The following is a 15,396-nucleotide window of genomic DNA, read 5'->3' as shown; positions in this document are numbered from 1 at the left end:
CGCCGCGCGCGGAAACCTGAGGCGGGTTTGAGTTAACAATCCAAGGTGAAGAGGTGTTGGTGTCGTGTTGCCGTCCCAAAAGGCCAGAGTAGTGGGTGGGAGCGTTCCACAAACATGGGAGAAGGCCACGGCCCTTTTTGTGCCCAATAAGCCGGACACACGGCGATGGTGTGTTCCAGGTTTGTTAGGCTGGGCCAAATTTCAACATGCAACTTTGAAAGGTTTTTAAGGCCATGTTTGAATCCTGTTGTAATGTAGATTATTAAGCCCATATTACTATAAATTAAATTATTGCTAGATTAGAAAAATATGTTAGAGACTCACTTAGCGTGTAGTGCGGATTTATGGAGACAATGTGTTATAGTTGGTATGACCTAAATCAGAGGAAAGTTTTAAGCATATGTCATGTAAACACTAAGCTGCCAGGGCAATGGGGCATCCCCTTAAGAGAGATGAATGTAACAACCCAACCTATCAAAGCTTAGTAGTGGTGTGGTTTGTTCTCGGTTTTTATGGTGTAAATGGTGAGTTGTCGATGCGTTGAACATAACAACCTAGTGATACACAACAAGTTGATGGGCTAGTCCGCTCTTTAGGGGGATGAATATAACACCCCAACATATTTGAGGTCTAGTAGTGCACCTTTGACAGTACAAACGGTGAATTTTTAGGACGTTGGCCTTAAGGGGGCAAATATAACCCCCAACTTGTTTAAAGCTTACTACTAATATTGTTTGTTCTAGGCCGTGTGCGTATAAACAGTGAGTTATCGGGACGTCGGTCCTTAAGAGGGAGGGTGATTGCAAGACCATAGCCTATTTAAAGTCTAACAGTGTGTCCTTAACGCTGGGAAAAATAACACTTCTCCGAGCTCTAGGTTTCTTCCGTGTCTTGAATGGGCTGAGGATGGGTTGCTCTGCCTGTCGCCCAGTCAATTCCTACCTCCCTCTTTTTGGTTGCAATGTCCAAGGTCAGAATTTGACCTGCCGTGAGCGAGTGCCATACGGCCAAGCCAGTCAAGGCGTCCATTGACGACACGCCAAACTTCTCCTTTTCGGATTGTTCAAGGCGCATGCAAGCGTAGAAAACGATATTTATTGGTACATTTTGTCACGACAAATCAATCGTACACTAGATACACACTCCTTTTGTTTTTGGTGGGATGGAATATTAAACGAGCATTTGAAAGCAACAAGGTTGTGCGGCGAGCAGCGGACGGCGTCGGCGTCTCACTCCGCGGCGGGCTTCATCTCCTGCTTGATGGCCGCCACCAGGTGGTCGTAGGCTTCGCTCCACGCGCTCTTCATCGTAGGGCTCCACATGTCCGCCGGAACCGCCTCCTCGATCGTATCAAGCAGCGCGAACTTCACCACCTGTTCAGATCGATCACATCGATGGTTCGACAGGAACACGCTCAGAACACGAATAATCGACCGAGAAGACAAGGACGACTGAACGAGCAAGCTCGAAAGTCGAAAGGAGCACGTAGCCATTAGAGTGAGAGAGATGCACTACCTCGAAGTGGGCGTCTCCCACGCCGTACTTGAAGTGCGTGGCGCCTAGCCTCTTGAGGGTGGTGTCCCTCACGGTGACCTTCCCGGCTTTCCGCAGCTGCGCAGCGGCCTCGCACGTCTGCAGCCAACACCATCGTCGCAACGATAGATCGCGACGTACACGTACATTCTGTCGATCAGTGCCTGCTGCAAATTTCACGTACTCGTCTGCAATAACGAGCTGATAGTATTTACCATGACGAAGACGGACATGGCGTGGGTCTTGAGCTTGGGGTTCTTCTCGAGCGGCACGTCGGAGTTGCGCAGGAACGAGAACATCTGGCTCGCTGACGGTGCGATCTCGAAGATTCTGGAGCATACATATCGTGTTACACATGTTTGAAGCGAAACTGCAAAATGCATTCCTGGATGCTTCAGAATCCCATTCTGTATAAACGATAGAAACATATGCATACTTCAAGAAGAAGCGGAGCCCAATGTTGGCGGAATCCTTCTTCATGATGGCCCATGACTTGAGCACCAGCGCCTCCTGCTCCTCGCTGAAGCTCACCACTCCTCCCGACACGGCGCCGTTGCTTTCCTCCACGAGAGCCATGGCTTGCTGACCAAATTGCTACCTGAATTTGCTTATACTCTGCGTATGAATCAACCAAGCTCTCAGAACAGGTCTTGGTTTCGATCTGAATTCCAACCGGAGCTGAGCGAGGCCGATTTATATATGTTGATCGGTCCCAGACTGGAGTGGCCTTTCGCGTTCACGAGGAGCCAAGAAGCATGGAGGCGCCGCCGCCCATGCAATATATCATGGTATATGGCAGTGGCACTCCCAACTCTACGGTGAAACGTACAGGGGGGAAGGAACCAACCGAGAGCCAGCCATCCATCCAGGAGAAGAAAAACTGTGTGCCGAATGGCTGAATGCAGCTGCGAGCGAGAGCGGGTAGTTGTGCAGGCAACACCAACGCGAACACGCCTGCAAGGATCTCGTCTCTCAATAACGTGGGCGGCCAAGCGAGCGGAAAACAGCGGCGGGTTTAAGAATCCAAGTCAAATACTCCATATGATCTAGCCTGTCTTGCTTGTCCACCAAGACGTCGCACATCCCCAATTTTTTTTACATTATATTCTTGTTTTTAATCCTTTACCAAAGGACGCTTTTAGAAAAACTTCAACATTAACTATGGTTATTAGCATCAAGGTCCAACATCTTAGCGTTAAAGATGATACGGATACCCGTGACCCTCGGGATTGCTAAATCATCCACGTTGAGAGAGTCAAACACTGAAAACATGGGTGTTAACGACCTATTTAAAAAATGAAAAAATGGTCTATACATAAAAACATTTACAAGTAAATCCTCAATAACAATATGTCTGACACTGAGGACTTATTTATAAATATATTTTCTTGTGTGTAGATCTTTTTCTATAATGTTTTTTTATAAATAAGTTCTTGATGTTAATGTCTTTGGCATTAACCTTCTCTATGCCTTAGCTACTATGGGCAAGGGTATTGACGCTAATGACCATGACGCCGATACGTTAGACCTTGACACTAAGATCATTGGCGCCGAAAAGAAAGTCTATTTTTTATTAAAGTTTTTTAAATTCCATTTATAATATAAGTTTTTATAAAAGAGCCACATGTAAAAAATCATCGCATGGCCTAAAAGCTACGGTCTCTTTTGGCCCATTTAGCCGTACACACTTTCCAAATTTGTTGGGCCGGCCCAAATTTTAGCTAGAATTTCAATCGAAGACAACTCTACAGGTTTACAAATGCGTGGCTGTACATTTTTGCACGTCGTGAATTGGGCCGTTAGCTACGTGGATGACGACAGGTGGGCCGTGGGAGCGGGCGGGCCCACGAGGTCCCGCGCGAGCAGGTACCGGAAGGCTGGGTTGTGGGGCCGCCACTCGACGCCGCCGCCGCCGCCGCGCGGCCGCACGGCCTGCTGCGCTGCCGGACGGAGCGTCTCCGGGAGGCACGAGTCCACCGCGCGGAGCAGGTCGTGCGCGCCCAGGCCGGCGTCCCTCGAGTACGGCTCGAGGAGCTTCGGGAGGAGGAGGAGCACCCTGCGCCCGCGCCGGCTGCCGCGGACGACGACGTTGGCGCGGATGAACTCGTCCCTGGCCGCTTCCAGCTGCTGGAGCAGCCGGTCCGGCCGGTACAGCCGAACCATCGGGTCGGAGTGGCTCCCCGATGACAGCGCGAAGTGCACCAGCGGCTCCGGCCGGTCGACGGCGAACCCTTGCAGGTCTTCCTTCTCCTTGGACTTCCATTTTGGGTACAGGAGTAGTCTCAGCCACTGCACAACTCAAATCGAAGCAGGATGTGTAATGCAACTACTACCAGGTGATCATCTCATCTGTAACTGTAATGCAAGCTGGCAAAATTTTGCCAAGCAGATCAAACTGAACTAGCTTTTTGCAAAATTTCAGGAAGGGTTGGTGGTAAAATGCAGGAAGTGGAACAAACCTGTGCAGGAGAGTGCACTCGGCAACGTAGGATCTGGTACTCGATCAACTCTGGGTTTACTCTCTGGCCACTGATGAGGTAGGATACCTGTGATGCAGAAGTTGTTGCCAGATTTTAATTTCAGAGGGAATGAGATACTTGCATATAATTCGATCTGAGAAATCGCAGTTTGAGGATGTTTCCACCTTAGTAAGCAATACTCTCTTGCTGTTACTCTGTGGAATCCCGTATTCTATATGGGCCTAAAAGAAATCGTCAACATTAGACCCCACCAAAGTGAATAAACATAGAAAGATACACAGATTTAGGTTAAGAAAGTAGTTTACATGCATCATCATGGCATTATGCACATTGATCCAGAAAGCAAGTTTTTCTTCATTTTTCATTCCGTTGAGATCAACGCTCTCTAGTAGCTGTACAAGAGACCTGTAGAAGTGCAGGGTAATATCTTTAATATTCAGCAAGTAGATTTCTGGATCATTTCCAGTATGTCATGAGCATTACTCACTTGTATTTGTGCAGGATGTCTTTAACATCGGCAGACCTCTGAGCCCCCTTGCAAAGAGCAGACACCTCAATCACAGAATCATACTGCTGACTGAAATATCTTGATTCACCGGTGCCTAATGCATCATCTTGCCAGGCCTCAATGTACCCCTCTTTCCTACATCTGGGGCTCCATATATCCCCAGTATATTTGGAAGAGAGCCCACTCGCTGATGAAAATGACGAGCATGGTGAGGGGAAGAAAGGATGTTGCACGGCAGGGAAGTCCCTGATTTTCATGTATATGGAAGCAATGCATTTGATCATGTCCTCGGATATTTTGTTAGGTGTTTGAGGAACATGATCTGCTATCCTGGTCCCTAGGATATCCGCTAGGCTCACAATGCCCGGATCCATGCACTTGCCCTCCTAGTCATTACAATCATGTCAGTATCAGCATCATTCCAAAGCATACAGCAGAGATCATATAGCAACCATAATAGGTCAAACAGAAAGAGAGTTTTCAGACATCGTCCCGCACCTCAACAAAGGACAGAGGCAAAGTATGGCATGGTTTCAGAGCCCTAGCAAGATTGTTTGCTGAAGGAGACACTCTAGCTGAGCAAATCGATCGCTGCAGGAGTGAGGAATGGCTGCGTCCGATACTGGTCTTCTCATTGTAATGTGAAGTGCTAGTTTCACTAGTGAGAGCCGTCGGTGTAGACTTGCGTGCCAGGACCATGCCACTGGACTGCATGAGTTGGTGTTTCCTTGGGGTTGAGAAATCCAGCTCTGAAGATCCTGTGAGTATACCTGAGAATGACCTTGCTGGCTGCTTATTCGTTTCCATGTCACAATCAGAAGTCGCGCTGGAAAATTGTTGATCAAAGGCCTTCCGATAGAGTGCTAGGAGATGTTGCTCCAAGCATATGACCTCTAGCTCTAGTACAGCAATCTCTTTTATTAGTTCTTCAGTATGCTGAGACAACATGAGAAGAAAAAAACAATGGCTTTGGATCAGCAACTGGAAAAAACTGCCATCAGAAAAGTTTGTGACACAATTGAGGAAAAGGGGAAAGGAAAACTTTACCTTTGGAATGCAGCTCTCATTGGATGAATGAATGGCACAAGGCTTGTAACCTAATGCTTTCTCTAGAGCACGCCGCATAGCAAATTGGTCATTTAGTCGCTTCTCAAGGTGTCGGACCTGCAGAGCTAACTCTACGTATCAAAACCAACTTGTAGTAACATTATTACAGTAGAACTAATTCTTTAGTCTTGGTACTACACTTTGGGCAGGACGAAATAAGGGCTACCCTGTCCTTTGCACTACTCAAAATTAGGATGTCTCCAACTCTAGCAATGCAGGAATGAATGCCTGTTACGGAACTCTGTACTACGACTTCCCAACTGAATCTTAAAATTCACATCATTAAAATGTTTACACTGATAAAGTAGTCCATGCATCGCACACTATGCCGAACACAAAACCGGAAAATTTGTGCAATACTCTCCATAACTACTTCTTACCTCTTGTGTCAAAGAGCATGGGAGCTTTGTAGTACGGGACAACCTCTTATTGTTGCTGTTCTGATCCTTTAGTTCTCTGGCATTCTTGCATGAACAAAAAAAAGGAGAAGATGTGAGGGGGAAAGATGAGATATTTTGGTTTTTCGAGTGAAGAAAGGGTATATTTTGGGTCAGTAAAGTTGTATACTGATCTTGTGCAGACCAAAATGGATCAGAAATTGAAGGGGAAAAGAGGGCAAAATTCAATCGTAAAAATTTACCAGTAAAAATGACAGTCCTATGCCTGAAATCAAGAGAATGAACGATGGAGCAGGACGTAACAAGCCATTTTATCTCCATGACTGGTAAATTACCTGTAGCTGCTGAGCATTGTATCTTGAGGAAGGCGAATCCGTGCTGTCCATTCTGAGCATTCTAACAGAATCACTGCCGACGCAAATTCGTCAAGATCATTACCCAAGAAGTGCTCCTATCTAAAACATGTAGAATCATGGCATCTGGTCAGAGATCAGTATCTGTAACTTGGCAACAAGAAGTAAAGCGCTAGAAGCTTTACTTGAAGGTTGAAGCCAGTGATTTCCAACCAGGGAACTGAAAGCATAGTTACAAGCTTGCTACAACTGCATAAAAGTACCACAGGGTGCTCACCTCTTGGAGCGGCTATGATACATTGAGCCGGTTAGGGGAGGAGCCTACAAGGGAACAACTCCACTGCACTCCTGCACTGCACCACTGAGCTCAAGAAGGGTTCCTCCTCTCTGATCTTTGCACAGGTGAGCTTATCTAAGCGAAGAGTTGAACTCTGTAACTGCTGAACTACACTGTGTGTTAGAGAACTAAAAGGAGCACATGATGCAGGGTAGAGACTGCATGGAAAGGGGAGGCATCTCACCTTTGCAGATGAAATCATCCAGAGGAAGTGGGAGACTGGAGTTGTTGCTGCTGTGGAGTTGATCACCTAATAAAGTCTTTGAGCCTTTGAGCTCTTGATACCTTTTTCCTCTCTCTTTTCTTGTGTAAAAGTTGCTTCTTCTAAGGCCCCTTTCTCTTGTAGGGGGATGAGGTGATGAACTTGAGGTACTACTTGTACTAGCAGTACTGTCCCTACTGCTGAAGCTCTTATATCAATATCATGCAGCATCGATCCTGTCCGGCTATTCTGATACTTTGTTTATGGTGGGAAGATATATTTATGCCTGTCCTGAAACTTACCAACTTCGTTTCTTTTTTATGCAAGATAGAGATGAGAGAGCTCAGAAAAAAGGCTTCACTCTATTCCATCCAGATCTGGTTGATTCCAGTTATTTATGCACAAAAGGAAAAATTTACTTACCCAAAGTGGCTGACATTTTTACCCCAGTTACATCAGATCAGATGGTGAATATATAACCTAATCTTCTGCCACATTATAAGCCTGTCCCACCTGCCACACTAGCTTGAAGGGCATGCAATAGTTAGCATACTTAGATGTCAACACATGAGTTTTCCATTTCCTCCATTTTCTAACACAAAAATGTCTCCAAATTCGAGTAAACTTTTGCCGTTTCTCAATGCAAACGACGGTATAGTTTCAGCGTCTTTATGCAACCGCTCTGTGTTCCCTATCCTACAATGATGAGCAGCTCATATGCAGATAAAATTGCGGCAGCAGAGAAAGGACAGCGGCATGCATGTCTTTTCTTTGACCTGTGACCGACTCTGCTCCGGTAATTGATGGAGCTTCGTCCTGTGTGTCCGCAAGACTACGCCAGTAACACCATGGGCAGTGGCAAGTGTGTGCGGAGAAGGCATGGAGTTACATTGGAAGGCCACAGAAGCAGCCAAGGAAATGTGCAGGCCACACCAGTTCTGCCGCTGGTGAAGGGGTGTCTGGCTCGGTGAATTTGTCATCTTTTCGCCTGGAAAGAGGCGCTCTCTTGCCCTTGCCCTGCCTCCTCCAAAGTCCAAAAGAAAATTTTTGGCAGGTCATGTGACACGGTCACATATCTTACTGTCTATCAGTGCAGCAGCCGCAGTGCACACCACTGAGAGCTGCTATACCACCCAGTACTCGCAAGTCACAGGATCGTCACAGCCACCGTCCTGCACTGCTGCTGCTAGTTGCTATTACATCCTGTTCATATAAACCCTAATTAGTTAATCATTCAGCAAACAATGCATCTAATCTGGTTAACTGTGATGCATCCCGGTTACTGTTGCGTCTCACAGTTTTCACACACGGCTGCTTGTGTCTGTGCCAAACACGAAAAGAACCAGCACGCTACGCCGGCAACGCACACATGGTTTGATTGTGCCAATTCATCCCCTAAAGTGCTTTATTTGTGGCAAGTAGCACGGTGAGCATACATGACAAACGCTACATGGAAGGGTACATCGGTTTGCAATTGTATTGGTAGATGCCCCCATTGCCCAGCACTATCCCTAATGTGGCACCCCATCCAGGCCCCAAACGGAGCGTAGTTGTTTGTCACAGAATCTTTGAGAGGTTCGGGGTGGCCTAAAGATCCCAGTGTGGTTAGGCTGTGGCTTTGGCCTCACTTGGCCTGCCTCCACTGTTCTGGAAACAGGATGCAGAAACAGCACCACAACCCAACAGCACATGTGGTGCACGCATGGATTGGAGTAACTTTTTAAATATAGATTAAATAATAAATCTGTCAAATTTATTTGTTAGATCTTAACATTTTCTTTGCCGCCGTCTATCAGTCTATGCTGGCAACTTAGCATGACAGGACAACACCACCATATCATTTGGTATACAACTGATAAGCTGTAGGAGGGCTTATTAGTAAAAAAATATTTCAGGTAAAATTTTTATATATGTATTCTTAACGACTTAAAAATAAATATTTGAAAAAAACTATGATGATAAAAAATCCTCAAATCAAATTCAAAATTAGATTCTCGTATTCAAATTAAGATGTCGGCTTATAAGCTTTATGACAAATGATGTGTAGCTAAAAAGTATTTTTTTTAAAAAAAATAAATTTCTTGAGTTTTTCATATTTTAACTAAATATGTTTTTTACAAAAAAAACTTATTAGGCCTAAGTTTTGGAACCTCTTTTTGTGTGTATGTGAATCATCCATGCTATAAAACCGCTGTAAAGGAAATGATAGGAATAGTTGCTTACTTCTGCAATGTGAGTACTGAGTACTGTACCATTAGAATTTATCACATCGGAGTGAAGGATACCGGACAACCAAATTTGGCCCTTGTTTACTCCATTATTTTTGTGAACGTGTTAGCCATCGAGAAGACAGCTCCTGCAACCTAGCCACTTGTTAAGGCAACTCTCATGCAAGAGAAGAGAGGAGGCAGGTCACCCAGGAGAGGAGAGGGCACGCACGCTGTTGTGCTCTTTCTCCCAGCTCAGAGATGCATGCATAGTTACAATGATTGTTTTCTCGACTACTAGGATACAATGATGCTGCCAATGACGACTAGGGAAGCCGTGCAGGTTAATGATGACAAAAGGAACCTTGAGAAAGCTAATTTCCTCGCTAATCAAATCTCAGTGGGGTTGATTAAAGAAACATCCTGCGACAGACATGCTCGAGGTTTCATGTGCTCTTGGACCCTCCTCTCTTTGATAATTCCAACACTATGTCCATCTACTGGAGGTAAAAAAATAGTTGTAGAAAGAGTAGGTGAAGAGAGAGAGCAGTAGGAAACTGCATATATGTGTTGGCAATTGGCAATGCTGCCAATGCAAAAATAGGAAACCAGCTCCAGACTATTTGATTATGCATGAACCCTCTCAAGGCCCAGCCGGAGATCCAGAAAGATTCTTCTCATCGGTTTTCCAAGCTGTCAGAGTAAAATTATCAAACCACAGCAGTAGCAGAGCAAAGGACCCCTACAATAGTACGATGGCAATGGTGTCTTATTGACGAAGTCAATGGGCTGGGTAGAGTAGAGTTCAGTAGCAAGCGTGACCTTGAGACGAATGGACCAGCACGAGACAGGAGAGGAGAGGACAACATAGAGAGTTCTTTCACGCACAAAATTTCCCAAAAGTCCAGCTCGCTGTACGAGTACATCGTCGTCGATTCCGATGGGTCACCGTATTGCTTGTCCCTTGCAAGGGTTCTAGAAAGAAAGGCTAGGCTAGGTGCTACGCTTTATCCAACGATTGACTTGAAGATTTTATGTGATTCTTAGCTAGTACAGGTTGTGGCAAATAATCCAAAGACTCCAGGATGAAACAAGAGAAGAAAACCTATCCTGAACAGGGACTGAGATTTGCATCTTGAAGCGCTTCACTCGCGCATCTCGAAGCACTTCAACAGATGAGAATCAGAATTCAGGCATTTTGACAGGATTCCAGGTATGAGAGTTTGAATATATAAGTTAACCAACACTGACCTAAAGATCAGCTGGTCTCTGGCTAGAAAATGATTTGACATATAAGATGTTTTAGCTCAGCCAAGAAAGACCAAGAATACGCACCTTTAACCAACACTGACCTAAAGATCAGCTGGTCTCTGGCTAGAAAATGATTTGACATATAAGATGTTTTAGCTCAGCCAAGAAAGACCAAGAATACGCACCTACCCATCCAATTGGTCCTATTCATTTCCAGATGCTCAGCATCGCTTAGTTACTTCCAATATGCTTTCATACATCACCACCTTTCAAGTCTGCAAAAGGGCATTTCAAAATTTCTCTTCCAAAATGCCATCGTCTTGCCCGGGGGTAGATTTAGCATTATAAGAGCTATGCAGTGTGCACATTGCACATTGGCATCAATTCTGGTCATGATTTACAAGGGGATAAGTGAATTGTTCGCTACCCTATTTGTTGGAATTATATAGCCCCAGACCCCAGTTTAAACTTGCAATGTAGTCACCCTAAGGACACAAAAAAGAGCAGAGTTTTTTCCTTTATGTAGCTGAAGAAGCCCAGGTCAGCTGTACACTTGAAACGGAATGTGCTATAAGTTATTTTAAGTTTCATATCTTGTCTGCCACTTCGGCTGGCACATTGAGGTCAAAAAGTGCAGCCCCACCATGGGCATCATTTCTTTCTCGCTTGGGAGGTCGCCCATTGTTATTAGAACTGGAGCCAAGCGGCTGCTTTCCGAGAATAGATGAGCCTACAGAGCATATTGAAATATGCATCAGCTACCAGAAATTTAAAATTTTAAGCTGCAACAGAAATGAAAGATGTCAATATAAGTACCAGAAAAACCAGGCTGACTCTTGTGTTCATCTTGACTGCATTTCATTGATTGCAAACCTTGTTCAGAAGAATCCCAATAAACATTAAGCTCTGAGGCCCTGTCAAGGCCCTTGGATTTGTATGGAGCAATATTATGAGGCGTGCGCAGCGGATACAATAAATCATTCTCAATGCACTGGTACCTGCAAAGTAATATAGTTAGAACAGTAATTTACAGACACTAATATACTTGTTGAGCTCTTACATTTGCTTGCAGAGTCTGTCTACCACAGTGGAAAGATTGATGACATGCTTCATTGTATCCATAACCTCATCATCAGTAAAATTCTGAAATTCCCTCTCAAGGAAACCAGATAGTCTTTCAACATTGAATTCTAATTGTTGTTGCTGGTCCTCAAATAGGTTTTGCTTCAGTTCTCTTTCGTCAGGAGTCATCTCATCCTTGAAAATCTCATCACCAAACATGTAGAATGCAAATGGATAAGAATATGAAAGAACCCGCCTTGATCTGAAAAGTCTGTTTAATCCATTTATCACCCAAGAGTAATCTTTTATCTTGGAATCCTTGTTTTCAGAAATCGAAATCTTCCCCTGGATGTCACCCTTAAGCTTTGCTTCCTGCTTAAGAGAATCAGTGTGAGCTTTGTATCTGTTGTGGTAGTGCATATACCGATAAAGGTTTCTCCTAGCTTGCTCTGTCTTCTTCGACTGATCTTCAGTGAATCGGCCACAACTATGGCCACTAATACTTGACCAAGTGTGATCCCTACCAGTAGCACCACCACATAACCAACTACATCCAAAAGCATCAAATCAGAATAACTACAAACTAAATTTTCAAGTGAAAATGAAATTTCTCACAAAATACATGCACCTGACATTGACCAGTAAATATATATAGGTGATGAAATATGGTACTTCAAAAAATGTTGTTTCGGCAATCATCTAACACCAAGTACTTGACTGACGCAAAATTGAAAAGAAAGGAGTACTATATTTTGCAAATTCTTGGTGTGATGTTACTGGAGAGGGGGAGCTACTAGAGAGGTCAAATTGTCAATACAATAATAGTTCAACTAATCAATAAGTGAAGTGCCTAAATAGGTTCAAGCTTAGACAGAAGCATCATCCACCACAGGGGCCATAACAGAACCATCCCATAGAATTAAGTTTAAGTCATATAACTTCAAAAAATACCATTAGCTTGTTATACTATAAACCATTTCATATTGCACCAATAGTATCGAAGAAATATATTTCACATAGAATAAACTTTTTAGTTTAGTTCAGGTATGTGTTCAACTTATCAGCAATGCAGGTGGAACCTGTGAGATCATTAATGAAAAAAAGGCAAGTTGGATGTTACACTAAAGCTTACCTAAAGCAATAAAGTTACGGAAAAAGGTTGGAATGCTGAGTTTGTATGATAAAATATATCTAACAGAAAAGGGCAACGATATTTGCTAACAATAGCATCTCATTATCTACCAGCAAATGGAAACTGGTAAACATGCAAATTGTAAATGTCGAAGCAAAACAAGAACCCTTACCAAAATGCTTGCCCACATATACATGCAACCAAATTGCAGCCACCATTTTTCTCCACAGGTTTGTGGCACTTGGGACAGGGCTTAGTATTTACTGTTATCCAATTCACGGTCTCTGATTCATCACGGCATTTCTTGATCCAGAGCTCCCACATCAAACAGGAACATGGTGAATGCGCTTCTGAGGAGCAATTAAAACAAAACTGGCGTCCACATGTGCATTCCACCTCACAGTGAATATCACCTTTGACACGTATAGCATTTCCACAATGCGGTGTGCTTGGGCACCACTTGACTGTATCATTGTCCTCGATATAAGATTCCAATAAGAATCTTTCGAAGCGCTCTGCAATATCTGGTCGCTTTGCATTTACTAGCTTACGAACTATTGCTTCATCGCAGATAGTATTGCACTTTGGAGCCATGCACTTGATGCGGCGGCTTTGTCCTTCATTTATCTTCACAATGAAATATCCTGTCCAGCCTAAATGGGGGCAGGAATGCACAGATTAGTAGCTAGATACCCAGGAAACAAACTATTATAAGCAAAAAGGTTAATCCACAATATGTCATCTTCTATGGCAATACTTACAACCTGAGATCAAGACAGTAAGTTGACATACTTGATATTGGTATAAAGTGTTGAAGACTACGGATAAGTTGAAGCATGTCATGGTTTTCCGGAAGTAAATAATTACTCTTACAAATAGAAAGTGATAACACACCATCCCAACCCCAGCAAACAAAGTACACGTCATTCCCACAGTTTAGTTTCATGCATTTAGCAGAAACGCCAAGCGCTCTAGAATACGATACAAACTAGCTAAAAGAAGCTGTTATATCCCACCATTTCCTTTCTAGCATGAGGGTACAAGATGTTAGCCATTTAGTCAATACCACAACTTCTTCAATCTAATAGTGGATGAATTTCCGATTGCTTGTTAACATTGAGGTCAAAAGGCGGAGCATTCACCCAATGGCTTTGGTACAGAAAATGCATAACATGATTAAATGTAACAGCATATACAAATATATAACTAGCGCGTATGCAAAGATGAATGCTTCATAATAGTAATTCCTTTGCACCAAATAATCGTCGCTTACATTCATTGCAGTAGTTGTGGCCACAGTCCATCTTAGAGGCGTCCGAGTGGGGCACATCATCGTAGCAAACATTGCAGGTTACCTCCGTCGAGGAGGGCGAGCCAGCATTATTGGCAGGCTGGAGAGGAATACCAGCCTCTGAGAAGAGTCTGTCCCTCCCCTTCTGATCAAGCAGCTCGAAAATCCTTTCAACATCCCAGCGGTAGTGGATGAGCAGCGTCCGCGCGTGGTGCTCTCTCAACCCTAGCAGCTCCATAACCTTCCTCAGATCCTCCCTCTGCAAATCCCAAACAAACAAAAGAAATTTACCAAGGCAAGGAAAAGGAGATGGTGTCAATCTCAGGAAATCGCGTGCGCCCCCGGAAAGTGAATGTGAAGAAGAGGGCTGTAGTGGTCACGGGGTCACCTGCGCCGCCAAGAGGGATTCCTTGGTGATCACCTGCAAGCGAAGGAACCAATCAACAAACGAAGCGATTGGGACCGAGAGAATAACATACGATGACGGGCAAACTGCGGCGAGGCGCGTACGGAGGTGGAGGACCAATGGCAATCCTCGTCGCGTTCGTCCTCCAGCACCTGGAGGACGGACTCTTCTAGGGCGTCGTCCTCCTGATCGCTCAAGTAGCAGTCATCGTCGTCGTCCTCCTGCTCCAATTCCGACGAGGAAGCCGTCGGCGAGACATCCTCGGCGTGGGTCACCATCTAGCGGGGGGCCGATCAGATCAGCCCCAAATCAAACCCCCCCCCCCCACCCCACCGGGCGGTGCACAGCTTGCAACAAACTGGGGCTTCCCTGGGTCGGGGGAACCGGCGGCGTCGGACGCGGGAGGGGCAATCGCGGCGCGGGGCGGCGCCCGATTGGGGGTGGGGGTGGCGGCGGCGGCGGAGCAGCTCGCAGTCGGCGGTGGGGGCAAGTGAGGAACGGAGGCGGTGGTGGTGGTGCGGCCGGAAAGAGGGGGAAATAGGGGCGGGACTCGTTTGCGACGAGTAGCGGAGACGGAGGGTGTAAAATGTAAATTTGCCAGGAGGATGTGTTGTGATACCGCGACCCGCTTTTGATTCCGTTGGAGTGTTGGCGTTGGACAATTCGCTGCGTTTAGCATCGCAAAGCGGCTTTTTCACCCTCTCCGCCTCTCGTCGTTCTGCTTGTCACGAATACGGCGGAGTTAACTGAACGATAATTTCGGAAAAAACCGGTGTGTGAAGAACAAGGTTAACATTCACCGTGATTCTTTGGAGTTATTTGAAGTAATAATCTATTTAGGCCATCCAAATTAGAGACGACTCAATGGAATATGTTGCTGACAAACTTATCGAGAGGGGAAAAAGTTTAGGCAAGGATAATGAGATAGGTTGTCTCATGGCGCTAAAGATGAGCCGGAACGCTATAATACTTTGAAGATAAATTATGAAAAATTCACATACTTTATAAAAATCAAGATATAGTATTTTTGGTCCATGACAGTATCCAATGCTTTGCGCAAACCAAGCAAAATCGTATTCTTTGCTAGATAACTATTTTTGGCTGGCTAAACGTAAAGTAAATATTTTTA

The 15,396-nt window shown here is 44.8% G+C and overlaps 3 protein-coding genes across 5 annotated transcripts; all 3 read right to left on the bottom strand.

The window, feature by feature from the left end:
• Positions 1–1,111: 1,111 nt before the first annotated feature.
• On the bottom strand, positions 1,112–2,169 carry LOC102713063 (non-symbiotic hemoglobin 2-like). Its single transcript, XM_006651133.2, has 4 exons — positions 1,970–2,169; positions 1,749–1,863; positions 1,516–1,632; positions 1,112–1,373 (listed from the first exon to the last, which is right to left on the bottom strand). Exons 1-4 carry the CDS (start codon positions 2,107–2,109, stop codon positions 1,230–1,232), a joined length of 516 nt encoding a protein of 171 aa, XP_006651196.1. The 5' UTR covers positions 2,110–2,169; the 3' UTR covers positions 1,112–1,229.
• A 1,064-nt stretch (positions 2,170–3,233) lies between these two features.
• LOC102712793 lies at positions 3,234–7,181 on the bottom strand. 3 transcript variants are annotated; one of them, XM_040521688.1, is made up of 11 exons: positions 6,901–7,181; positions 6,657–6,824; positions 6,362–6,481; positions 6,009–6,092; positions 5,569–5,685; positions 5,020–5,457; positions 4,501–4,907; positions 4,319–4,418; positions 4,178–4,234; positions 3,993–4,079; positions 3,234–3,822 (listed from the first exon to the last, which is right to left on the bottom strand). In XM_040521688.1, the coding sequence occupies exons 3-11, from the start codon at positions 6,419–6,421 to the stop codon at positions 3,337–3,339; spliced, it is 1,836 nt and encodes a 611-aa protein (XP_040377622.1). In that variant the 5' UTR covers positions 6,422–6,481; positions 6,657–6,824; positions 6,901–7,181; the 3' UTR covers positions 3,234–3,336. The 3 variants fall into 3 exon arrangements, with proteins under 3 accessions (XP_040377622.1, XP_040377621.1, XP_040377623.1); XM_040521687.1 differs by having other exon boundaries at positions 6,657–6,819; XM_040521689.1 differs by having other exon boundaries at positions 6,657–6,816.
• Positions 7,182–10,652: 3,471 nt separating this feature from the next.
• Positions 10,653–14,828, bottom strand: LOC102715829 (probable E3 ubiquitin-protein ligase ARI2). Its single transcript, XM_006649625.3, has 7 exons — positions 14,372–14,828; positions 14,250–14,282; positions 13,844–14,120; positions 12,743–13,223; positions 11,437–11,985; positions 11,193–11,374; positions 10,653–11,106 (listed from the first exon to the last, which is right to left on the bottom strand). Exons 1-7 carry the CDS (start codon positions 14,543–14,545, stop codon positions 10,964–10,966), a joined length of 1,839 nt encoding a protein of 612 aa, XP_006649688.2. The 5' UTR covers positions 14,546–14,828; the 3' UTR covers positions 10,653–10,963.
• Positions 14,829–15,396: the final 568 nt, after the last annotated feature.

The sequence above is a fragment of the Oryza brachyantha genome, chromosome 3 (genome assembly GCF_000231095.2).
Source record: "Oryza brachyantha chromosome 3, ObraRS2, whole genome shotgun sequence".
Taxonomy (NCBI): Eukaryota; Viridiplantae; Streptophyta; class Magnoliopsida; order Poales; family Poaceae; genus Oryza; species Oryza brachyantha.
The sequence above is the reverse complement of the archived record's forward strand: the minus strand, read 5'-3'. Positions and strand labels throughout refer to the sequence as shown.

Excerpts from the sequence above, each read along its gene's own strand:
- LOC102713063 (XM_006651133.2), bottom strand. The coding sequence starts at position 2,109 with ATGGCTCTCGTGGAGGAAAGCAACGGCGCCGTGTCGGGAGGAGTGGTG. Across the intron at positions 1,864-1,969 it reads GGGCTCCGCTTCTTCTTGAA|AATCTTCGAGATCGCACCGT; the intron begins GTATGCATATGT and ends TGTATGCTCCAG. Across the intron at positions 1,633-1,748 it reads CCATGTCCGTCTTCGTCATG|ACGTGCGAGGCCGCTGCGCA; the intron begins GTAAATACTATC and ends TGTTGGCTGCAG.
- LOC102712793 (XM_040521688.1), bottom strand. The coding sequence starts at position 6,421 with ATGCTCAGAATGGACAGCACGGATTCGCCTTCCTCAAGATACAATGCT. Across the intron at positions 6,093-6,361 it reads ACAATGCTCAGCAGCTACAG|AATGCCAGAGAACTAAAGGA; the intron begins GTAATTTACCAG and ends TGTTCATGCAAG. Across the intron at positions 4,419-4,500 it reads GACATCCTGCACAAATACAA|GTCTCTTGTACAGCTACTAG; the intron begins GTGAGTAATGCT and ends GCACTTCTACAG.
- LOC102715829 (XM_006649625.3), bottom strand. The coding sequence starts at position 14,545 with ATGGTGACCCACGCCGAGGATGTCTCGCCGACGGCTTCCTCGTCGGAA. Across the intron at positions 14,283-14,371 it reads GCCATTGGTCCTCCACCTCC|GTGATCACCAAGGAATCCCT; the intron begins GTACGCGCCTCG and ends CTTCGCTTGCAG. Across the intron at positions 14,121-14,249 it reads AATCCCTCTTGGCGGCGCAG|AGGGAGGATCTGAGGAAGGT; the intron begins GTGACCCCGTGA and ends TGGGATTTGCAG.